General features: G+C 38.7%; 1 protein-coding gene across 1 annotated transcript; it reads left to right on the top strand.

Moving 5' to 3' along the window:
* Positions 1-1,622: 1,622 nt before the first annotated feature.
* On the top strand, positions 1,623-25,471 carry LOC307252009 (microfibril-associated glycoprotein 4-like; the record flags this gene model as incomplete). The annotated part of the gene is made up of 11 exons (XM_080029535.1): positions 1,623-1,637; positions 5,122-5,187; positions 7,034-7,120; positions 7,242-7,376; positions 7,817-7,925; positions 16,904-16,977; positions 21,869-22,021; positions 22,891-22,929; positions 23,921-24,017; positions 24,764-24,931; positions 25,098-25,471. The coding sequence occupies 11 exons, from the start codon at positions 1,623-1,625 to the stop codon at positions 25,349-25,351; spliced, it is 1,197 nt and encodes a 398-aa protein (XP_079885661.1). The 3' UTR covers positions 25,352-25,471.
* Positions 25,472-25,734: the final 263 nt, after the last annotated feature.

Raw genomic sequence — 25,734 nt, 5'->3', positions numbered from 1 at the left:
CTGGAAGCGTTTACTGCAGGGCGTGAGCCAGACAGACGACATACCTCAGTCCACGCCTCAAGAAGGGATCTCTGTTAATACATGAGACATCCATTCAACTCTTACTGGAAACATACTCCACTAACAAGTCTATAAATATTCAAATATTGTTTGTTTAGGTTATTCGAAGCTCAATTCAGTATTAGGATTTTCTATTTTTTTTATTATTATAAATATATATTTAAACTGCTATTCAGATATGCAAGTTATATTTACACAACAATACAAATTTAACGCTCATTTAAAATAATTATCAAATTATTTAAACTGTAACTCACCGAAAAGATGCACGTCCAGGTTTTTTCCGAAATCCAACGAGTATTCGAAGCCTGTAAAATGGTATTCGGGACAGCCCTAGTATATATAATATACTCCTTCAGATTCCATTCGATGGTGCAGTACATTGACCCACAACAGGAGCCTCACTGACTAAACCTTCGATTAGAATGTTTTTGTTCTGATAATGTTTACTGCTATATCTATATCTCTGTAATACCAAGGGTTAGCGAGAAAGTAGCTGCTAGGAGAATGAGACTGGCGGGGCACTGCCAAAGACACCAAGAGCTGCCAGTCAGCAAACTGGTTCTATGGGAACCAACCCATGGGCATCGGTCCCGAGGACGTCCTACACTCTAAAAAGAAAATTGTTGAACCAACTTAATTGAATTAGGGCAACCGGTAACACACAATTGAATTAAGTTTATTGAAATAAAGAATGTAAGTTACACTTACACAATTGTTTCAAGTCAGATCAACTTAATAGTTTGTTTGTTTTCAAATCAAAAGTTTGCATTAATCCAACTTATAATTAAGGGACGACAACTTAAAATGTCAGTGTTTTCTGAATCAATTTCTTGTTTAATCCTAAAGTAAAATATTGCTTCAGTAGAACCTAAAAGAAAATAGTTGCACCAACTTAATTGAATTAAGGCAACCTGGACTAAATGTTTGTTATGTTGCTGTTTGCACCGTGAGCGAAGGGGATGTTATATTTCATTGGGCAGATGTGTTTCAACCCTATATAAGTTTACTGTGTCCCCTATTTGTTAAAATGCTAAACATAGACAGCAGCTTCTGTTTGTTACTTCAACACACTTGTTACAATATATCAAGTTCAATGGAATGATTAATTTCTTTTGTAATTTGTCTCCTGAGTTGAACTAGGGATCTGGCTTAAGAGTTCCTCAAACCGTTCTGTTATAACCAACAAAATCACGGTTAGTTCACAAAGAGATATTTTATTAAAACAAAATGCATAGTGACCTAATGGAATGAAACATCCCCTTCACTGAGGGTGCAAATAGCAACATAACAAAGGTTTAGACCAGTATACGTCATTGTGGGAAAGGGGGCGTTAGACAGGAAAACCTAATTGAATCGCTTTAATTTGCATAAGAAAATCAAGTCAATGTCAGGTCAATGTAGTAAAGTACAATTTCAATTTGATGTAATCCACAAAAGTACATTGCCATCGCTAAAGCAGAAAACTGAGTCAGACTTATTAAAAAAAGTGCGTTACTTCAACTTTTCAAAAATATACTTTTTAGAGTGTACATTAACATACGTGGATGTACTCAAGAAGGATGCAGGAGCGCAAGGTACCGATGAACTGGCCAGATGTAACGATGGAGGGCTCGTCTAGAGAGAGCATTTGGGAGACAGACGACAGACCTCGGTCCACACCTCAAGTATTAGGAACTATGAATTAATGTGGCAGATGTCATGCTATCCAAATATATATATTTTTTTGTTATACAGGTAAATCCCATTGAGACCGGAGACTCTTTTTCAAGGGAGACCTGTTCCCATTCCCACACACATTCATACACCTATAGCAGGCTATTGGGAGTTATTTAGAGTTCAGTGTTGTGACATCACAGTCCTCCTATAGATATAAGCAGTGAACTCATGAGACAATGCCACAGTCTCTCAGTCTGACCTGCAGGTGACTTCAGACAGGTAAGCATTCAACTATACACTCTAAGTTTGATCATTTTGAACTAATACGTATTGTATACTGCAAACCAGTTACAAGCTTTGAAAAATACAATTTACTCTCGCTACGAGTTGTCGACAACCTGATCATTTCTTCAGACAAGATTTTTGGTGGAAATTAAACTTTGTCTTAAAGGCAGTAGACAGTGTTTCTCTCTTTGCAGCCGGTGCAGCAGGACAGACTTATTATTTGGTGTAGTGAATGTTTACGGCTGCAGGAGTGCAGGGCTGCAGACATGATGTGCAGGTACCGAGTGGAGTTAAAGCAGTGCGCTTCGTTATGTTTTTAACTGTAATATTTACAGTGTGCGTGGCATATGATGGGCGGGGTCAGTAACAAATTAGATAAAGGTTTATGAACTATTTATTGAGAAACAATGAGTCAACATTGTTGAATAATTTGGCCTTTTAATTTTTTTTTCTTCTTTGTAATAACATAGCTGCAGGGCTAAAAAGCTTGAGCTGCCCGATCAACTTTGCAGAGGAATGCAGTAGTGAGACATTGCAGTGGCATTAATGGCTTTACTTTAATCTGAGCGCAAGAGGCACTTTTACGCAAACTAGCAACACAACTACCTGTAGCATTGCCAGATACAGTTAAGGACAGAATTAGCCCCTCAATGAAAATCAATGCAGCATTGTAAGTGCTGTCAAACAGAGCAATTTTTAACACAGCTTTTCCAAACATCATACTTTTATTTTGGATGATTGCATTATGTTACGTTGCACACAACAAACTAAATAATTTCACAAAAACTACAAGTCTCAACATGATGAGCCCTCCTGATGCTATAAGTCAATCGTGTTTCATTGTTGCTGGTTAACAGCCTGCTGTCGTTTGTTTTAGTTTTCAACCAGTCTCACACACGTCACAGTTTATTCTTTGGTTTGTGTGATGTTTGTTGGGATTAAATAGTGAATACACGGCTGCACCACGATAGTATTATCACTGACTACATTTGATTTTAACTTTTTTTCTGAAAAGAATGGAATAGGCCACGGGTTTAATCTACCTGGGCAGGTAGAGCCTATGTGTGGGAAACAGTGAATTATATATTCATTGACTGCATATTGCACATACTGTTCATCACATTGCACATTTAAATTTAACTTAATTTCTAATGTATTTTATATTTACAGTTTTATATTGTAGAAAACATTCCTTTGCACTATTTAGAATTGATCTAATTTAAATATTGTTTATGTTTGTTTATCTTATTACACAGTTTTTTTTGACATAACGTGTAAGAAATTTCACTGTAAAAAAACATTAATCAACTGGCAGCAGGGTTGCCTTTATATTACTGTTAAATTAACATTATATGACTGTCAATAAAATTGACAGGATTATACTGTTAATGAAAAAAGGGATGAACCTGGACTAAATGTTTGTTATGTGTTTGCACCGTGAGCGAAGGGGATGTTGTATTTCATAGGGCAGATGTGTTTCAACCCTATATAAGTTTACTATGTCCCCTATTTGTTAAAATGCTAAACATAGACAGCAGCTTCTGTTTGTGACTTCAAGACACTTGTTACAATATATCAAGTTCAATGGAATGATTCATTTCTTTTGTAATTTGTCTCCTGAGTTGAACTATGGATCTGGCTTAAGAGTTCCACAAACCGATTTGTTATAACCAAAAAAACAACGGTTAGTTCACACAGAAATGTTTTATTTAAACAAAATGCATAGTGAGGTAATGGAATGAAACATCCCCTTCACTGAGGGTGCAAATAGCAATGTAACAAACGTTTAGTCCAGTGCAAGTCATTGTGGGAAAGCGGGCGTCTCTACAATACACTTGGTTGTGCTTACTTGATTTATCTAAGGCAATCCATTTCCTTAATTCTACTGAGTAAACACAACTCTTCAGTTAAGTAAGACTAACTTGGTTTAATTATGTTAACTGCACTTTCCATTTCCAAGTAAATATAACTCAACTTTAAGTAAACTTAACCAGAGGATATAAAGTAAACAACACTTTTTAGTTAAGATGTGGATGGATGAGGATGAATGAAGAAAACTGTATAAGCTTCACATGTGCAGGCAGCTCATGTCAAGTCCCTTCCAAGTTTGATGGTAAATTAACAGGAAAGTTCATTATTTTTGAAAAACATTACTGTTCCGTAAAATAACAGCAAATGACCGTAATTTAACAGACTGCCTTTTATATTAACAGTTAAATGCTGTTTTTATAAATAACAGGTAAATGCTGTTGAAATCCTGCTGTAAATGTACAGCAATTGTTTACAGTGCAGCTTAACTTCTTTCATATTTCCATAATTCAATAAAGGTGAGACACTGCAGGTGAATAGGGAGAAATGTTCAATTTATAGATTTTATCAGGAAACTTTGCCAGTTGATTACTGACATTAAAACATCGTCGTTTTTTGTATTTAAACTTTTGTTCAGAAATGTTTTGATGAATATACAAATTATGGCTTCAAGAGATTATATTTTTTTTATCAAATTCATTAAAGATATATGACACTTTTATGCCTGTTTGTAATATAAACAGCTGTATATCCTACAGTTCATTTCCTCTCTCTCTCTCTCTCTCTCTCTCTCTCTCTCTCTCTCTCTCTCTCTCTCTCTCTCTCTCTCTCGTAACTTCTGTCTCTTCCCCTCAGCCAGGTTTCTACACAAAATAAAATTAGGAACTAGTTTTCTACCTAGAACCACAAAAAAACAAACAGGCTAGTGATGTCTGTCTATCTATATAAACATTCATATTGAAGTGTCAGTTACAGTTTTGATGTTTTTCTCACATTAACTTTATAAAAATTGGCAAAAATATCCATGAAAAAACACTATTTGATCACTCCATGAAGTCATCCATCTTGGATGTCTCAATTGAAGGCTATAGGGTTAATGTCAGAAGTTATCACAGAACATATTTTGGATACAGCCTTTATTAATGTTATGAATACAAAATATTCTAGTGCATTTTCAGCATGTTTTTAAAGAGAAAGTTGATTAAATAATTCACAGGACAAATAAACAAGGTTGAAACCAATCTTTACTTAATACAAGTCAAAGTTTGACCATGAATCACTTGTTAATTGTAATGTGTTTTCCTACAGATGGCATCAGGTTCCCACTTGGCTTTCTTCCTCTGTCTGACCAGCGCACTGATGATTTCAGGAACTGTGAGTGACATTTAAATCCCTTTAAGTAATAAACAGCTGTATAACATGTTTGATCAAAACTACCTAAAGACCTGTGTGTAAATGTAATGTAACTTTATTTGAACAGGGACAGTGTACAAAATAAACCTTAACCTTGTTTAGAGCGAGGAGAGATGCATTGTACCAGGTTTTAGCAAACTGCTATTTTCACCTGTAGTCCCTGGGCAGGTAACAATAAAAAGTACTAAACTAAACAAGACACGATGATATCTAGACATGGGATTAAACATCAAAAGGAAAACAAGATACAATGATATAAATACACAGGATAAAAAAAGTTTACAAAAAACACTACCTTACATATTTTATAAAAAATATACCCCTATCCTACTAGCACTGCAACATTATATTAGTGTGTGTCTGTTGCGCAAGCAGCCAAGCCTTTGTCAGACGGGAGAAATAATTAAAAAATGTATCGGTAATTAGATCTGTTGGGAGACTGTTCCATTGTTTTTTTTTTTTTAAGTCTTTATTGAACATGGTTAAAAAAATAAAATAATAATACAAACAAAAATAAAACAATTGAGCAATAAAAAAAGGAAAGAAATAAATTAAAAAACAAACAAATGGGATCCTAAACAGCAAATACATAACTCAAATAATATAGTTCATGTTCAAAAGGGATAGGAAGAAGTTAAAAAAAACTTTTCTGGTCCTACCCCCTCTTATTTGAGGGGGTAGGACCAGAGAATTATGTTTGATGTCTACAGAGGAGAAGGACAACTTTCCAAATGTGGTTTTGCATTGTGGGATTCTGCATTCTCCCCTAGTTGTTGACCTGGTTGCTCGTGCTGAGAATTCTGAGCCCAGTGTCACAAAGTTCCTTAAGGGAGGAGGCGCAGCATTGTGTATGATTAAAAAAATTAAGCAGATTGTGTTTATCCAGGATTTTGCAGTGGTGATATTGACAAGTTTTTTTTATCATGAATGTTAAGAGAGTTTTTATATAATGATTCAAGTGGTCTCAAGGTTGTTTTACCTGCTTGAGACCAACTTGTCATACAGTAGGAAAATGGGAAAGAATCATAGCATTCAGATAGGTGTTTGATGCCTCAACTGTAAGAGAGTTTCTTATGAATCGATAGTTTGCCAGATTAAATTTGGTTGTGTTACTCAATGCCTGCTTGGTCTGTTTGAATATGATAACTACATTAATGAAGGGTTGTGTTTGATGCTTTATCAGCTGCTTCACAAACTCCCAGTGAGTTGAGAGTGGAGGAAATAGAGCAAAGCTTGTCCAGGGAGAAATCTAGTTCTCTAATTTAGTTAACTAAAACTATATAAGAAAGGAAGTTAAAATGACTTTGTTAAAAAAATTATCAAATTCACAATGTACATTTGACATGTGAAAAAGCCAGAATAAATGTGATTTTGTTATAACCTCCGTTTGAACATTTGTGTGCACGGGACAAATATTAAACACAGGACTGATCAGATGGACCCACATCAGTCCCTGTTCAGGCCTTTGGAACAATTATTAAAGGTGAAATCAGTGATTCTGGGGAATGTTGGTTGTCAAAATCATGGCACTTTCAATGCTTTATTTATAGTGTAGAGGCAGAGATGAGATGTGTCAGAGAGGGGAATGACATGCAGAGAACGACCCGGAGGGGGTGGGGGGGTCTAACCACTACACCACGAGCACCCCCGTCAAAATCACTTTGTTAAAATCAGTGAGTGGATTGTGAAGAGATATTCACTGATTTTGACAAAAACAAGCGTTCTCCAGAATCACTGACTGCACCTTTAAGTCCACAGGGTTAGGGTTAGGGTTAACTCCACAGTGACACCTTTGTTATGTGTGCAGGTTGCTTCCTGTAGTCGTGGCTGGAAGGAACTTGGATCTCGCTGTATCCTCGTGTGCCGTACTCCAAGGACCTTCGACCATGCAGAGGTTTGTAGTTTATAAAAAATAGGCAAATAAAACTTTGGTGTACTCAACATATTCGGGTTCACAATGTGGTTCACTGGGCAAATGGACTATAATCCATCTGTGTCTCTGTCTCCCTCTTCAGAACATGTGCAGACGTTTCGGTGGGCACCTGGTCTCCATACACAGTCTTTACGAGGACATTATCATTATGCATGAGATCAGGCGAACCCTTGGCTCGGATAAAATGACCTGGATCGGGTTAACTGATGCAAAAAAGGTGAGATATATTTAGTAGACTTTGTCATCTCAAAATCATATCTCCTCAATTTATTATTTGGCATTTCAGTGAAATTTGAAAAAGTAGAACTGTTTTTCAGTTTAAGCAATGGCATATGGTCCCAGAGGTTTTATTGTAGTGCACAATGAGCTGGACATTTCAAATCAAATAGACTTGAAGGGCGTGGCCTCCAGCCTTTGTTCTTTTGGGGCTGAACAACAGCGCCACCATGTGGTGGACTGCAGAAGTAGCACATGCATGATAGTAATTTCAGTAGACAGCTTTTATTTACTGATTGAAACCAATAATGTGTTTTTCAAATAGAAAACCTGGAAGCCCATATCCAAATTGTAATCCAATGCCTTTGTTATTGATGGTACTGTTATCACGGAACTGAATCAGTGTCTGTGATTGTGTTAGTAACTCAGTATTTCTTCCAGGAGGGACAGTGGAGGTGGACTGATGGCTCCAGCACTGACTTCTATGACTGGGCTTCTGGTCAGCCTAACGGCGCTGGATATCAAAACTGTGCAGATATTAACTTCAATGGTAAATATTATCTCTTGAATTCCTGAGAGTATTGTTAATTGAAAAGTTAAGACCACTATTAAAGGTTAGCTTTAACGCTGAAGCCCACCCCTTCCAAACGGGCCAGGGCCAAAGAAGTGTACGGAGCAGGAGCACTAGGAGAACACACTAGACTGTGTGTGTGTGTGTGTGTGTGTGTGTGTGTGTGTGTGTGTGTGTGTGTGTGTGTGTGTGTGTGTGTGTGTGTGTGTGTGTGTGTGTGTGTGTGTGTGTGTGTACGGAGCAGGAGCACTGGGAGAACACACTAGACTCCAGGGGGGAAACGTACTAATGCGCCCTTAGGGCGCCCTCACACTAGGCCATATGTTCCGTGCCGTCACGTTTGCCCCCTAAAGGCTAGATGGTTTGGCTAGTGTGAGCAGAGCACCCCATTCATACTCCAGCACAGAACACTTGCTCGGCCACGGCTTGGGAGAGGTGTGCTCAGGCACGGTACAGATGCTAATGAGATGACACACGCACAAGCAAGCGCACAGACGGCGTGAATTTATTGAGGACTAGTATTGGTTATACTAATAATAAACGGCGCGCTGCACATTAGAACAGCATGTACATTAACAGCGTGGTCATTGTTAAGAAGACTGTTAAGACTGAAGGGCTCCTAAAGCGTTTACATTGTGCTTGATTTTCTTTCTCGCTGTTTATGTTAATAGACTAATCATCCTTACATGTTATATGAGACTGTCCCCCTCGATCTATTATGTCCATGCGCACAACGTAGGCTACATAGACAAACAATAGCTCAAGGATTGTCGTTGGTCTAATGTGGAAGTGGAATGAAATCGATGCAAATTTTGCCAGATGAAAATATTCACAAACAATCGTATAGCAAGTAGACTAGACTACGGTCCAAACGCGCACGGTGACGTAGGCAAGGAGCAATCGTGCCCAGGCCACGAGCAGTGTGAGCACAGGCCAGCGGGGGAGTGGGGAGGGGGGGAGGGGAGTAATCATGCTGGAGCACGGAACAGGGCAACTTACCTAGTGTGAATGCACCCTTAGACAAGTCATGCAGTTTTTTTTAATCTTTTTGCAGTTGTACTCAGTGGTTCTTTTCTTTCTACAGGATTTTTTTGGAATGATGACGGGTGTGAGGCAACGAAACCGTTTGTCTGTGCCAGGAGTTACTGAGGCCTCGCGATGATGTCACTTCCTCTACGATGACATCACAGTCTCTTCAATACGTTGATATAAACAAACTGCTTCTGATGATTCCAATTCTCAATCCTCAGTAATCAGTAAAAACAAATGTAACGGTTTGGATACACTTTACAATAAGGGCACATTCATTGAGCATTAACTAACTGTTAATAACTGCTTAATGATCATTAATTAAGCATTATTCTTTAATGGATGTTTAAATGTTTCTCTTAATTCCATGTCATCCATTCAGGTAAAACTCAATCAATGCAAAATAAAAATAAAAAAATAATAACCTGAAAGCTTATTGTGTTTCTGTTATGAAATCCTCCTTTTACCAGAAGAAACCTGAACAAACGATTAAAGAGTGGAAGGTTGTAATGTGTCTAACTACATTAACTGAAGTACCATTGTTAAGTACACATTCATTTATTGAAGTTTTTGTTCCACATTTATCTCAACTTACGAGGTGGAGTCAGTGATTCTGGAGAAGGCGTATTGTATAAATCAGTGAATATCTCCTCATGATCCACTACCTGTCTGTACTGTGTGTGAGCTGAAAAACATCTGGTGTTTGTTCACATTTTAGACTCTATAATCCAGGACTGGAGATTAAAATGCAACACCTTACCTCATCAATGATAATAATAATAATAATAATAAATAATAATTATATATGAATGTTTTATCATATTTTATGGCCAGGCTTCAAATGCAAAAAGGCAATGCAGACTAGTCTGCCCTGTGTGTGGCTCTACACCAGTGACATGTAGCTAAACTGATGATCCAGGCAATGAAAGGGTTAAAGGTTGACTGTTGTTTATTTGTTTTATCTTCAATCTTTCCCAGACACTATGTAAAACTGAAAGTAAATACACGGGGAAAAGGTCCTTAATAAATGTAAAAAGGGTCTAGAAATATTACATTACATTTGATTTAGGTGAAGAAAGAATACTTTCAGTAAGTGAATTTAACCCTGAAGGTACAAACTCAGAACAACAAGAATCACGTCAATACTATAGCTTCAGATAAACCAAACTACAAAGTGCTACATGTACAGTAGGTGTAGCAAGTGCTTTGTGTGTGTGTGTCTGTGTGTGTGTGTGTGTGTCTCTGTGTGTGTGTGTGTGTCTCTGTGTGTGTGTGTGTGTGTGTGTGTGTGTGTGTGTGTGTGTGTGTGTGACAGGAGAAAGGAGTTACTTAGTCAGCCATTATAGGAGAGGGATTTACCCAACTGTTTTAATGCGTATAAATGTTTTTTTCTTAATGTTTTTTTTTGCTTGATAAAATGAAAAATGTTAAAAAAAGCCTATGTGTGGGAAACAGTGAATTATATATTCATTGACTGCATATTGCACATACTGTTCATCACATTGCACATTTAAATTTAACTTAATTTCTAATGTATTTTATATTTACTGTTTTATATTGTAGAAAACATTCCTTTGCACTATTTAGAATTGATCTAATTTAAATATTGTTTATGTTGTTTATCTTATTACACAGTATTTTCTTGACATAACGTTTCGTGGGGGAGGTTGGAGTGTCTGTAATTTTCTTTGGTTTTTGTGATGTTGTATTTTGGGATTATATAGTGAAGAAGCAGAACTGTCCAGTTTCAGATATTTCATGAATTAAAAACTATATTTTGAATTCATTTTTAGGATATAAAAGCAGCTCATCAGCGATCCAGACGGACCGACATCAGGATTTTAAACCAGTAACTTCAGCAGATCTTTGACGATGAAGGTAAAATTGTAGCATTCATTGAGCATTAACTAACTGTTAATAACTGCTTAATTAATGCTTAATGATCATTAACTAACTGCTATGCTTTGTTGATGCCTAACTAAGCATTACTTAACTAAGCATATGAGGTAACTTTAACTCGACACCATTGAAAACGAGGGTCACCCCTCAATTGGTCTCTCGAGGATAAATAAAAGTTAAATGAAATGAAAATAGAAAATGCTAAACCGAGCATTAGCCCACTGTTAATAACTTAGCATTTACAGTTGGTGTTAGTTGATGCCTAATAAGCATGAACTACCATTGAACTGACCTTTAATAACCTTAACTAACAGTTATTAATGAACCTTTATTGAAAAGTGTTAGAAACTTTTGACCTTTTCTGAAACTTCATTAAACTGAAGATCAGGTTTCTTTAATGGATGTTTAAATGTTTCTCTTAATTCCATGTCATCCTTATCAGGGTTAGGGTTAACCCTAACCCATCCTTATCAAACATTCATTTAAAACTCAATCAATGCAAAATAAAATAATAACCTGAAAGCTTATTGTGTTTCTGTTATGAAATCCTTTTACCAGAAGAAACCTGAACAAGCGATTAAAGAGTGGAAGGTTGTAATGTGTCTAACTACATTAAGGGTGTATTCACACTGGGAAAGTCCGCTAGTTCACTTGCTTTGGTCCAGACCAAATAGAGTTTAGATTTTTTTTGTTTGGTGTGGTCCACTTTCACATTTCCCCTTTTGCAAGTGAACCAGCATTACGAAGCAAAACCACACGTGATCTAAGGTCATTCATTCATTGGACAGACATTCTGGGGTGGAGAGAAGCAGGAAGCACGGAGTTAAAACTGCGAAATATACCATTGATATAATATGGGGTTAGAAATAATAAAAAGGCCTGCATCTAACCTATAAATAAAGAGGAAAAACATAAAATTATTGTTGTTTCATATGGTTATAATATGTAGCCCTATGTCAATGCCACGTTATGTGGCTTGTAGCCTACGATATGAAACATAATTTTTACTGTATTTTTGGTGCTGGACGTGCGGCTCGCGAGAAGAATAGGCTCAAGCTGACACTCAGCTGATTTAGCTGTGTATCAGCTGGGTCGACGCAGTTCAGCTCCAAACTGACACGGGGATAGTATTGACGGTCCCGTACATGGGAAGCAAAATAAACACACACTTCTTGCGCAGCGTGAACCTGTTGGCACTGTGCGGGAGACACTCCCCTCTCCTTCATCTGATCGCTGAACACATTCAGCATATTTACGCGTCCTCTCGATCAAATGTAATATATTGTTCTGGGCTCCCCAAACCACAACTTATCGTCCTAACAATGGCGACAACAACACTTTCCCATAATGTGAAGCTGACTGCAATTTATTAAAAAAGAAAAGAAAGAAAAGGCACAGTGCGTCCTGCATTTGGGTCGGATCGAGTTCGGACAAATTCACACCACAAACGAACTGCAGCAGAGTGCGTTTGGAAACGCAGCGAGACTACCTCTTCAGCTGGGTCTCGGAGCGTTTGTTTGGTCCGCCCCCGAGTGCGATTGCTGTATTCACACCTGCCTGAAAGATGCGCACCGAAGGCAGAAGTGCATCTGAGTTCGTTTCAACCGAACTAAACACGGCATGTGTGAATACACCCTTACTGAAGTACCATTGTTTTTTTTTTAAGATATTTTTTGGGCATTTTTATGCTTTATTGATAGTGTAGAGACAGAGTTGAAATGGGGCAGAGAGGGGAGTGACATGCAGAGAACGACCGCGGGCTGGAATCGAACCCGGGTCCGCTGCTGGCCGAGGCCCATGGGGGGGACGCCCTACCAACTGAGCTAAGGGCGCCCCCGAAGTACCATTGTTAAGTACACATTCATTTATTGAAGTTTTTGTTCCACATTTATCTCAAAACTTACGAGGTGGAGTCAGTGATTCTGGAGAAGGCATATTGTATAAATCAGTGAATATCTCCTCATGATCCACTACCTGTCTGTACTGTGAGAGCTGAAAAACATCTGGTGTTTATTCACATTTTAGACTCTATAATCCAGGACAGGAGATTAAAATGCAACACCTTACCTCATCAATGATAATAATAATAATAATAATAATAATAATAATAATAATAATAATAATAATAATAATAATAATAATAATAATAATAATAATAATAATAATAATAATAATAATAATAATAATGATGATGTATCTCTCGTCACGACACACAGACACAGGTCGGCGTAATGTTGTTTTACCCTAAAACTCAAGCAATTGCTTAATATTCAACAGATTTTTACTAAATAACATTGGTTTTCTTGAGTATTCAGTAGGTTTATTACTGGAACAGGCAACAACAAAGGACACTGTCACAGATATGGCCTATGCCCTGAGGTGCAGTAAAGAACTGGTCAGACATCCTTATGGTGTGACACCTGGGTCTGGTCTATGCAGTATGTTCAGTATGTGACATGAAACTCATGGAACATTTTTCAAATTGTACCTGGCTGCTCGTGTCAACCTGAAGACATAGGTGAAAGATGTTGGACGTTATTGTACCCAAAGGGAAATTCTTTAACACAAAAATGTAAGTTACGAATGTAAACCTCTTTGTAGACTCAGGAAAATAACAGAGTAATAACCCTGTCCACTTTATAAGAATGAAGAGAGAGAAAGAGAGAGAGAGGGAGAGAGACAGAGACAGAGAGGGAGAGAGAAAGAGAGAGGCAGAGATAGAGGGAGAGAGATAGAGGGAGAGAGAAAGAGAGAGACAGAGAGAGAGAGAGAGAGGGAGAGAGACAGAGAGAGAGAGTGACAGAGAGAGAGAGGGAGAGAGAGAGACATATGTGCCCCAGGCTGTTGTGTGATTGGTCGGACTGGTGTGACATCACAGTCCTATAGATATAAGCAGTGAACTCATGAGACAACGCCACAGAGTCTCTCAGTCTGACCTGCAGGTGACTTCAGAAAGGTAAGCCTTCAACTATACACTCTAAGTTTGATCATTTTGAACTAATACGTATTGTATACTGCAAACCAGTTACAAGCTTTGAAAAATACAATTTACTCTCGCTACGAGTTGTCGACAACCTGATCATTTCTTCAGACAAGATTTTTGGTGGAAATTAAACTTTGTCTTAAAGGCAGTAGACAGTGTTTCTCTCTTTGCAGCCGGTGCAGCAGGACAGACTTATTATTGGGTGTAGTGAATGTTTACTGCTGCAGGAGTGCAGGGCTACAGACATGATGTGCAGGTACCGAGTGGAGTTAAAGCAGTGCGCTTCGTTATGTTTTTAACTGTAATATTTACAGTGTGCGTGGCATATGATGGGCGGGGTCAGTAACAAATTAGATAAAGGTTTATGAACTATTTATTGAGAAACAATGAGTCAACATTGTTGAATAATTTGGCCTTTTAATTTTTTTTTCTTCTTTTTAATAACATAGCTGCAGGGCTAAAAAGCTTAAGCTGCCCGATCAACTTTGCAGAGGAAGTAGTGAGACATTGCAGTGGCATTAATGGCTTTACTTTAATCTGAGCGCAAGAGGCACTTTTACATAAACTAGCAACACAACTACCTGTAGCATTGCCAGATACAGTTAAGGACAGAATTAGCCCCTCAATGGAAATCAATGCAGCATTGTAAGTGCTGTCAAACAGAGCAATTTCTAACACAGCTTTTCCAAACATCATACTTTTATGTTGGATGATTGCATTATGTTACGTTGCACACAACAAACTAAATAATTTCACAAAAACTACGAGTCTCAACATGATTAGCCCTCCTGATGATATAAGTCAATCGTGTTTCATTGTTGCTGGTTAACAGCCTGCTGTCGTTTGTTTTAGTTTTCAACCAGTCTCACACACGTCACAGTTTATTCTTTGGTTTGTGTGATGTTTGTTGGGATTAAATAGTGAATACACGGCTGCACCACGATAGTATTATCACTGACTACATTTGATTTTAACTTTTTTTCTGAAAAGAATGGAATAGGCCACAGGTTTAATCTACCTGGGCAGGTAGCGGGACAGGGTACTATCGTATAATTCCTTTTTTCATAGATATCAAAATTAAAGAAACGGAAAACTTCTGTTGGTTTCAAACCAATAACGGACTGAATTGTTTTTTTTGTCTGAATCGAAGAACGAACAGATCTGCCCAATGTGCTCCGTTTTTCGTTTTCGCCGATACCTTTGATCCATTTTCGATTTGAATTGAAGAAGGAAATGACTGCCAGCTGATTCCTTTTTTGATTTTGTGCTCAAAACGAAAAACCAAGTCACGTGGTGTCAAACAGGAAGGAGGTCCTGTGTCGATACCGTGGTCAAATTGTGTCCTTCAAAATAAGAGTGCATTTGTAACGCATTGCTATCTGATGTGTGGAAAACGTTTATTTTTTATTTTTTTTTAATAATGAAGAATACAGAGCTTTATTTACAAACAGTTTAATATATAGATAGGCTATTGACAAATAGTTATTCATTGTTGGCTATATGATGCAGTATAACCAATTGCTAACCCATTGTGTAATTTAAAAGAAAAAAATACTTCAAACAGATAAACAGCTCTCTTCAACTATATTTGTTGACCCAAACAGACGGAAAATTATTTCATTGAACACACACACAAATAGGCCTAATATCTTTATTTGTGTTAACATTTCAACAATACAATTCTTGAACACATACAGGCCTACTGGTAGAAGTCAGGCCCGTCCACACAAATGGCTGGGCCCCTGAAAAAGGACTGTTTTGTGATTATTATACTGTATATATTTTCAAAAATAGTAGCACATTTCTGACTTACTTACACATTTATTGTTTTACCCTAAAACTCAAGCAATTGCTTAATATTCAACAGATTTTTACAAAATAACATTGGTTTTCTTGAGTATTCACTAGGTTTATCACAGGAGCAGGCAACAACAAAGGACACTGTCTCAGATATGGCCTATGCCCTGAGGCGCAGTAAAGAACTGGTCAGACATCCTTATGGTGTGACACCTGGGTCTGGTCTATGCAGTATGTTCAGTATGTGACATGAAACTCATGGAACATTTTTCAAATTGTACCTGGCTGCTCGTGTCAACCTGAAGACATAGGTGAAAGATGTTGAACGTTATTGTACCCAAAGGGAAATTCTTTAACACAAAAATGTAAGTCACGAATTTAAACCTCTTTGTAGACTCAGGAAAATAACAGAGTAATAACCCTGTCCACTTTATAAGAATGAAGAATAACAACAAAAGGTACACCTGTTTTCTGTTTTACCTGAGGGGTCCAAATACTTTTCACAATTCATAGAATAACACCCAGACACAAGTAGCAGAATGACTCAGGTAAAATAATCCATATGCCAAAACTGTACAACAAAAACAATATATAAAAATCAAATTTTGTAACCATATGGCACACAAAAAAGGAAAGGAAAGTAATGCATAATTGTATTGAAGAATTACATTTAGCTGATGTGGAGACACCTGAATTCATCAAGGAAATAATTTTACTGTAACTCAAATTTAAAAAAGCTCTTCAAGACTGGATTATTTTTTGAGAGTAATCTCTAGCGAATGTTTGTTTATGTTTATACTAACCACGTTAATATTTGTCTCTCAGAGCCAGTGCCCCGTCTAGCCCATTCCCCGAAACGTCAAACTCGTAAATATAAACAGCTATTGGCTCAGAGCCAGGCTTTTTAAAAATTGGTTAGCGACTTTTTTTCTTTTCAAGGTGAATAATCAACCCAGTAACAGTGAAATGTGTTCTAACTACGTTGGCCCACAGCACATTCATTTAAATTGTAGGCTAAGAAAAATACTTGATAATCTCATGATTGCAGGGCTGTTTTTGTGAAACTATTATTGATTGAGCTGTGGGCCACCACATTAGTAAACACTTCACTGTGAGACCTTATAAAACCTTATAGGCCTATATATATAAACTTATATATTATCTATGGTTGAACCATATGATCTATTGAAATCAGTTGATACATAAGAGAACAGCGCCCTCTAGGGTCACACATTCTGATGGCTCACAGTTTGCAGTGCAGCGGAGCTGGTCCGGAGCTGTGGCTGCAGCCCAGACACAGACCTAGTCAGAGACTCAAGTCTGGTAAGTCTGTACCAGGAAGTCTGGTTTTCTAATGTTTTTAAACTTCAAGTAAGACGGCATAATCATTTTAATTATGAGAAGCAATAACTTCAATAATGAATTCGTCTTCACCAGCAGAGGGCGCTGTAGGCATTACACTTGGCTGGATCGCGCCCGGCCCGCGAGGTAGTCAGTTCATGACGAGCCAAGCCAATGAATGTAATACGCCAACAAGAGAGCGATCATTAATTTGAACTGTGTTTATGTTTCCATTAACAGGTAAGCTGGTCAGATATGATACCCTAACTAGTGAAGTGTTGTATTAGAGCTTAGACTTTTCCTTGTGGCATTAATAGGAAACATTGAATTTGACCGTGTGTTATGTACACTGTTAGAAATTTCCCTGTAAAAAAACATTAATCAACTGGCAGCAGGGTTGCCTTTATATTACTGTTAAATTAACATTATTTTACTGTCCTGGACTAAATGTTTGTTATGTTGCTGTTTGCACCGTGAGCGAAGGGGATGTTGTATTTCATTGGGCAGATGTGTTTCAACCCTATATAAGTTTACTTTGTCCCCTATTTGTTAAAATGCTAAACATAGACAGCAGCTTATGTTTGTTACTTCAAGACACTTGTTACAATATATCAAGTTCAATAGAATGATTAATTTCTTTTGTAATTTGTCTCCTGAGTTGAACTAGGGATCTGGCTTAAGAGTTCCACAAACCGATTTGTTATAACCAAAAAAACAACGGTTAGTTCACACAGAGATGTTTTATTTAACCCTCCTGTTACGTTCATTTGTCAGGAACAGCTATGGTGTTCCTGGGTCAATTTGACCCGGGGCATGTTTAAATCTCCAAAAGATGTCCTAAACCAAAAAGATCCTAACAAGCAGTGTGCACATGTCATTACCAACTCCATTACTAACTATTCTATCAATATTTAGTGAAATGTGGTGTTCTTTACCTCTAACAGGTAATGGTTCAATAAGGATAATTCACTCGTTTTTCATTAAAAAAATACATGTTCAAACTTTTTTTGTAATGTTTCACCACTTTATTACTTTTGGAACACTGGAGACAATGTGAAAAGTCTCCAGAGACATTGTGGCTTGAAATATAGCCCTGCCTGTCTCTGCATCCCACAGACTGGCTGTCGATTCATCCTTCGACCCCAGCCAGGATGAGCAGCCCCAAATACGCATCTAAATGCGTTTTGTCCAGCTACTTCCACTTTTCCCCCAAAACACACCTCCCTTCTAGATTAGTCCTTTCCAGAATGATTTTCTGTATTGAATCTGGCATGACCAGCTCAAAAGCTGACTTGATGTCAGTCACACGAGTCAGTGCCATCCTAGTGGGCCCTGGCACTGTCTTTAAGGTGAAACTTGAAAAATTAGAATATGCAAAAGTTCATTTATTTCAGTAATTTGACTCAAAAGGTGAAACTAATATAGTATATAGACCCATTACATGAAAGGTGAGATATTCAAAGCCTTTATTTGTTATAATTTAGATTATTATGGTTTACATTATTATGGTTTACACAGCTTATGAAAACCCCAAATTTAAAATCTCAGAAAATTTGAATATTACATGAAATCAATAAAAAAAGGGATTTGTAATACAGAAATATCAGCCCTCTATAACGTATAATCATGCATGTGTACTCACTTGGTTTGGGTCCATTCTGCATGACTTCTTGCCTTAAATCCAATTCATTTTCAATGATATTCTAATTATATGAGTTTCACCTGTATGTTTTCTGCAGACGCATATTTGGGGATGAATTTCACAATTTGTTGACATGAATGTCTTGCTTGGAGGAATAGGAATAGCAATTCCCTCATCTGGTTCAAATTCAGAATCATTAGAATCAGAATTTAGCTCAAGATACATCCTCCTCTATTTCACTGTCATGATCAATGATGACTTCCAGAGCCTCCTGGACTGTCATCCTTTTGCTTCTGCTGCTCATGTTGTAAAGGTCTGCCTGACAGAGTGTAATGTTGGTCGGACTCCCATGCAGAGAATATTTTATATGATTTGCCCCTCCCCTGTTGAGTGTCCACTGAATGTGGGTGGAGTTTTCCCAAGGGAACATAAATGGTTCCCGTCAAAAGTCATAACACTTGCAACTGTGTGTGTGTGTGTGTGTGTGTGTGTGTGTGTGTGTGTGTGTGGGTGTGTGTGTGTGCGTGTGTGGGGGCGTGTGTGTGTGTGTGTGTGTGTGTGTGTGTGTGTGGGTGTGTGTGTGTGTGTGTGTGTGTGTGTGGGGGCGTGTGTATGTGTGTGCGTGTGTGAGATTTGGGTGAAATATGTCTCACAGTTGTAAAGAAAGAATTAGATGTTCAAATTGGGCTCAGATGGCATAAAAAATAATAGTAATATGACTATCACGGACCCGGCTAGATCTTATATGAACTATGAAACGGCATGAAGTTTGTCTGACCAGAGATGGTGAGACAATTTTCCTGTGCTTCAGGCTGAAAGCCACACCTCAGGATGGACACACAGTGCTGGGTTTGGTCTATTATTTACTAGGGGTGGGAATCTCTTGGCACCTCACGATTCGATTCGATTCCGATTCAGAGGTCAACGATTCGATTCGAAAACGATTTTCTATGCATCTCAATGCAAACATTTTTTTATGTACATACCCATATGTGAATTTCAAAAATATATTTATATGCACATCTGAGTTTGCTACTCAGAGTTTGCTAATCACTTCCTACTTTTGTGATGATCATTAAAGACAATCAACAGATGAATTGTCTTCTCTAATATTGTATTAAGAGACAAGCTTTTCTTGTCACAAATATGACTTTCTATGACCAGTGCAATAATCAATGCAGCTTTCAACACAATATGGAAGTATGTAAAAACTAAACCGATTACATTTTATTTCTAATCTCGTAAATCATGTTTCTATAGGATTTCTATTCTATTATCTATGATTTTCTATGTCATTTCAACACATTGTACAAAAAGTATGGCTTGGAATTCAGCTCTCATACAAAAACGTAAACAGAGATAAAGCCGGTGCAGGTCATGGGTTTGCTGCTCTCAGCCCTTTTGAAGCCACTTTGGAAACAACTCGCACATGTGTGGTGTGCATGCGCAATGGCGCAGGAAGTATTAGTATTTACAAAAAAAAAAAAAATAATATTAAAAAAAAAATTATTAAAAAAAAAAAATTGATTATTAACTTTTCTGAATCGATTCAGAATCGTTCGAGAGAGAATCGATATTAATCGGAATTTTTTTTTTTCCCACCCCTATTATTTACTATCTATGGTTTGGTCGGACTTGGCTGTCCTAAGTGTCCTCATATGCAGTGACCTAATAATTGCTTATTACCAGAGCTTTACGTTACCAGTTTGTTCAAGTATTGTATCGAAAATAAATGTTTAGGCATAATTGTGTTTGTGTGTGTGTTCAATTGAATACTTTTCTGTCTGCCAAGGTCAACATATAGCCTATATGCACAAAGGTAAGCACTGCAGTAGGCCTAGGGCCTATCTCCTCTAATTTTTTAATTGTTTTTAACAATTAAAATGAATAGACTAAAGCCAACAAAATAACATTGTACAACTATTTATAACAGAAGCCTATCTATATCAAAATATTTATATATAAAACTGTATTTTTAGTTATGCTTTATTTTATTTTAAACAACAACTTTTCCGACTATCAGCTAGCGTTGCAAAGACTTTTATTTTGACGGACACAATTTGACCACGGTATCGACACAGGACCTCCTTCCTGTTTGACACCACGTGACTTGGTTTTTCGTTTTGAGCACAAAATCAAAAAAGGAATCAGTTGGCGGTCATTTCCTTCTTCAATTCAAATCGAAAATGGATCAAAGGTATCGGCGAAAACGAAAAACGGAGCACATTGGGCAGATCTGTTCGTTCTTCGATTCAGACAAAAAAAACAATTCAGTCCGTTATTGGTTTGAAACCAACAGAAGTTTTCTGTTTTTTAAATTTTGATGTCAATGAAAAAAGGAATTTTACGATAGTACCCTGACCGTAGAGCCTATGTGTGGGAAACACTGAATTATATATTCATTGACTGCATATTGCACATACTGTTCATCACATTGCACATTTAAATTTAACTTAATTTCTAATGTATTTTATATTTACTGTTTTATATTGTACAAAACATTCCTTTGCACTATTTAGAATTGATCTAATTTAAATATTGTTTATGTTTGTTTATCTTATTACACAGTATTTTCTTGACATAACGTTTCGTGGGGGAGGTTGCGAGTGTCTCTGTAATTTTCTTTGGTTTTTGTGATGTTGTATTTTGGGATTATATAGTGAAGATGCAGAACTGTCCAGTTTCAGATATTTCATGAATTAAAAACTACATTTTGAATTCAGTTTTAGGATATAAAAGCAGCTCATCAGCGATCCAGACGGACCGACATCAGGATTTTAAACCAGTAACTTCAGCAGATCTTTGACGATGAAGGTAAAATTGTAGCTTCACACGTTTCTGTGTTAGCTCTGTATGCTAACGGGTCTACTTAGGTTATTTAATTATAATAAATCATAATTAATTTAATTTAAAAATACAAATGTACATTATTGGGATGAAGTGGGTGATAAACAACAATTAGACGCAGTATGCCAATTTCAAATGTGTTTTGAGATGGGACTTGAAATTGGAAAGGGCGTCAGAAGTACGGTTGTCCGGTGAGAGGGCGTTCCAAAGGTGGTTGACGTCACAGAATTCAATTAGATTAAATTAACGGTAAAGTAGGCGGACACATAAACATATATTCTGTTCGCACCAGTCCCTAGAAACCAATAAAACCACCAGGCCGTAATGTAAACACAGCAGAGAAGCTTCAAATCTTTCTCCATCTCAACTTCTGCTCTGTTCCAGCTGGTGTTAGTCCTCCTCCTCATGGCTCCAGTGTTGATCAGCTGCATTGAGCTCTTCCAGCCGGTCGACTGCAGTGACATCCACCGCCTAAACAATAGCAGCCCCAGTGGAGTGTACACCATCTATCCCATTGGATTCTCATCTGATGTGCAGGTAAACTTCATCCTCTAGTGAACACACATTCACCTTTAGTTTCTAAAGATGTTGTAATTGTAGCATCAACACTATTTAAAGTAATGCTTACAGCATGTTTGAATGCACTGACCTGTTTTTAAGATACATTTTGGGCATTATAGATAGTGCAAAGAGACAGAGATGAAATGGGGCAGTGAGGGGAATAACATGCAGAGAACGACCCGGGCTGGATTATAACCCGGGTCTGCTGTGAAGAGGACAGACAGACAGACAGACAGACAGACAGACAGACAGACAGACAGACAGACAGACAGTGAGGGGAATAACATGCAGAGAACGACCCGGGCTGGATTATAACCCGGGTCTGCTGTGAAGAGGACAGACAGACAGACAGACAGACAGACAGACAGACAGACAGACAGACAGACAGACAGACAGACAGACAGACAGACAGACAGACAGACAGACAGACAGACAGACAGAGAGGGGAATGACATGCAGAGAACGACCCGGGCTGGATTCTAACCCGGGTCTGCTGTGAAGAGGACAGACAGACAGACAGACAGACAGACAGACAGACAGAGAGGGGAATGACATGCAGAGAACGACCCGGGCTGGATTATAACCCGGGTCTGCTGTGAAGAGGACAGACAGACAGACAGACAGACAGACAGACAGACAGACAGACAGACAGACAGACAGACAGACAGACAGACAGACAGACAGACAGACAGAGAGGGGAGTGACATGCAGAGAACGACCGGGCTGGATTCTAACCTGGGTCTGCTGTGAAGAGGACAGAGCCTAATGGGGGGGACGCTCTAACCACTACACCATGAGCTTCCCACTTGAATTGACTGTTTTGTGATGAATGTGTTTGTTTGCAGGTGCACTGTGACATGGAGTCAGCTGGAGGGAACTGGACGGTGAGTTTGTCTGATGCAAATTAAAGGGACACTTGCCAGCAATCTCCTAAGACATCAAAGTATCAAGTAATACAAAAAATCCCTCTCAACGACCACTTGTGTCCCATTACAAAGCCAACACATTCAAGATTCACACATGTTTTACAATTTTTTCGCGTCTCCCATTTCCAATAAAAACAAATCTAAAATAATAATAAGAAAATAATTGGAGAGTAGAATTGAGAAGAAAGAGACTTGAAAATCAGTGATTAGTCGACATATTTTTCACATAGTTTATTTGGGCAAAACCTGTTCTATCATTTTATATCCTCTGCCTTGCAAATGGAAAATATGCCTATCCTAATGTTTCATGATTTGATTTAATTGTGTTGGCCTCTCTGCCTGTTGCAAACAGCCCATATTTCAATGTTACTAGTAGGCTAAAAATCTACATGCTTTGCTTATATTATTATTTATATAGTCTGCTTACCAATATTTGAACTAGATTTTTTTTAAATCAAACCTTACCGGTCACATGACCGGCATACATTTTGTTTTGCTCCGTCGAGATGTTTCTGGGCACCAACCAATAGAGCAGTGCAGGTGAAGAATCAGATCAGAATCTGGGTGTGCGGGGTCAGCCCTCCCCAGAGCCAGGTGGAGGTGTGTTGAACCCTCAACCAATAACAATGTGGCTCTCGCTGCGAAGCGCCTCCAAGTGCAGCTGCTCCCCCCCCCCCCCCATTTGAAGATCCCTGTTTTCCAATAGGAACGGTTTCACCCATCATTTAGACCCGGGTCAGCTGACTCTGCAGTAGACGCAGGTTTTTCTCACCTGGGCTCAGCTTTTTCTCTGACCCTGTACTGTGCTGCCAAGTTTGCCTTTATTATTCATCTTCTTTTCAAGTATTTTTTTTCTTTATGTCAAAATGAACTGAAACTGTGCAGCATGAAAACATGATCTGTCCGATATCTTGTGTTCAGCTGGTTAACCCCTCACTCTTTCCCCCAGGTGTTCCAGAGGAGGGTGGACGGCTCAGTGAACTTCTACAGGCCCTGGGATCAATACAGGAGGGGCTTTGGGAACGCTGCTGGGGAGTACTGGCTCGGTGAGAAATGAAACCAAACCAACTGTCAACTGCAGTGTTTCCCCTAGAATGCTTTTTAGACCCGGTGGTGAGAGCGGACCAAGAGTATGTGTGCCGCATGCGGACCAAACTTCTGGTAGAAACGAACCGTTTGGTTCACACAAGAATATGTGTGTTATCAACCATTTATAAAATCTCGGGCACAACTGCGACTGTGCTCATGGTGATACAACAACAACAACATGGCCAACAGCATTGCATAAAGACCTATGGTAAAGACGCACATCACTCGCAAATACACACAAATACACAGAAAGTCAGCAGCATCCAAAACACATTTTTACACCAGCATTGTGTGTGCAGCAGCACAAAATAAAGGCACACATTGCCCTACCCGACCCTCCCATGTCGCTGGGTCTGGCTGTAATCCACACTGGCACAGCCGTCGAGTTTGGGTTCATGACACAGCGGTGTTTCACTAATGCTAACCGGTGCTAATGCTAACCGGTGCTAATGCTAACCGGTGCTAACTTGGTTAACAAATGATTTGCTCTATGCTGCCACCAGTCGTGGGGGGGTAATAGAGGAATGACATGCAGAGAACTGACAACGGGTCGGATTCAAACCGGGTCTGCTGCGAGGACTGAGCCTCATTGTGGGGACGCTCTACAACTAGAGTACGAGCGCCCCACATCAAAGAATGTAAAAATGAAGAATGTACAGGTCTATACGAAATGTAAAACTGTTAAAACGTTGTGTGTGTTCAGGTCTGGAGAACATCCACCAGTTGACTCGTCCCCGTAACTACGAGCTGCTGGTCAACATGGAGGACTTTGAGGGGAACAAAGCGTTCGCTCGTTACTCCTCGTTCTGGGTTGAAGCGGAGTGTGATGGATACACTCTGCGTGTGTCTGGATTCACCGATGGAGGGGCAGGTGAGCGTCTGTGTGCATATACATCAGGAGGGGGCCGCAGCACTAGTCCTAGTCAAAGTCCCACTAGAACAGTCTGTAGAGTGGCAGCATTGTAGTCATCACAGAAGTCACAGTGTTACTATTAATGTCAAGATTAAACACGCTGCTTCATGTTGTGTTTCTGTAGGAGACGGTCTGGCTGGTCACGACGGAATGAAGTTCACCACCTCCGACAAAGACCAGGACATCTGGGCTGGAAACTGTGCCAAATCATACCTGGGGGCGTTCTGGTACGGTAAATGTCACTCTGCAAATCCAAACGGGGTCTACCGTTTGGGGGCTGACAGTACAATCTATGCTGTTGGAGTGGAGTGGGAGCAATGGAAGGGTATTAACTACTCCCTGAAGACCATCAGCATGATGATCCGTCCTGTGCACTAATTCTCCAGGACAAACGTACAGCAGAATATCAGCTCCTCTCTGGTGATTTTTTTGCTTTCTCTTGTTAAACATGTAATCTCAGTCTGGGCCTTAAAGTCCTGAAACTAACTCAGGCACAATCCACCAGCACTGGAATAACAACTCATATCTGTAACATCTCAAATATTAATATACATAACCAATGCATCTGGATTTCTGACCAAGTTAAGAACAGAAATCAGGGAAATGACTAAACCAATGCAAAGCCAGTGCTGCTTGATATGTGCCAGCAGGAAAGTAGGGCCCATACTCTCTCAATAGAAACAGACATATAGAGTCTGATAGTGTGTAAAGTCTTCTGTCAGCTGTTGGTGTAGAGAAATGATTCTCTGCTGGTTGAGATG

The sequence above is a fragment of the Ammodytes marinus genome (genome assembly GCF_949987685.1).
Source record: "Ammodytes marinus genome assembly, chromosome: 1".
In the NCBI taxonomy this organism is placed as follows: Eukaryota; Metazoa; Chordata; class Actinopteri; order Uranoscopiformes; family Ammodytidae; genus Ammodytes; species Ammodytes marinus.
Note: the sequence above shows the minus strand (reverse complement) of the source record. Positions and strands in the feature narration are given on the sequence as shown.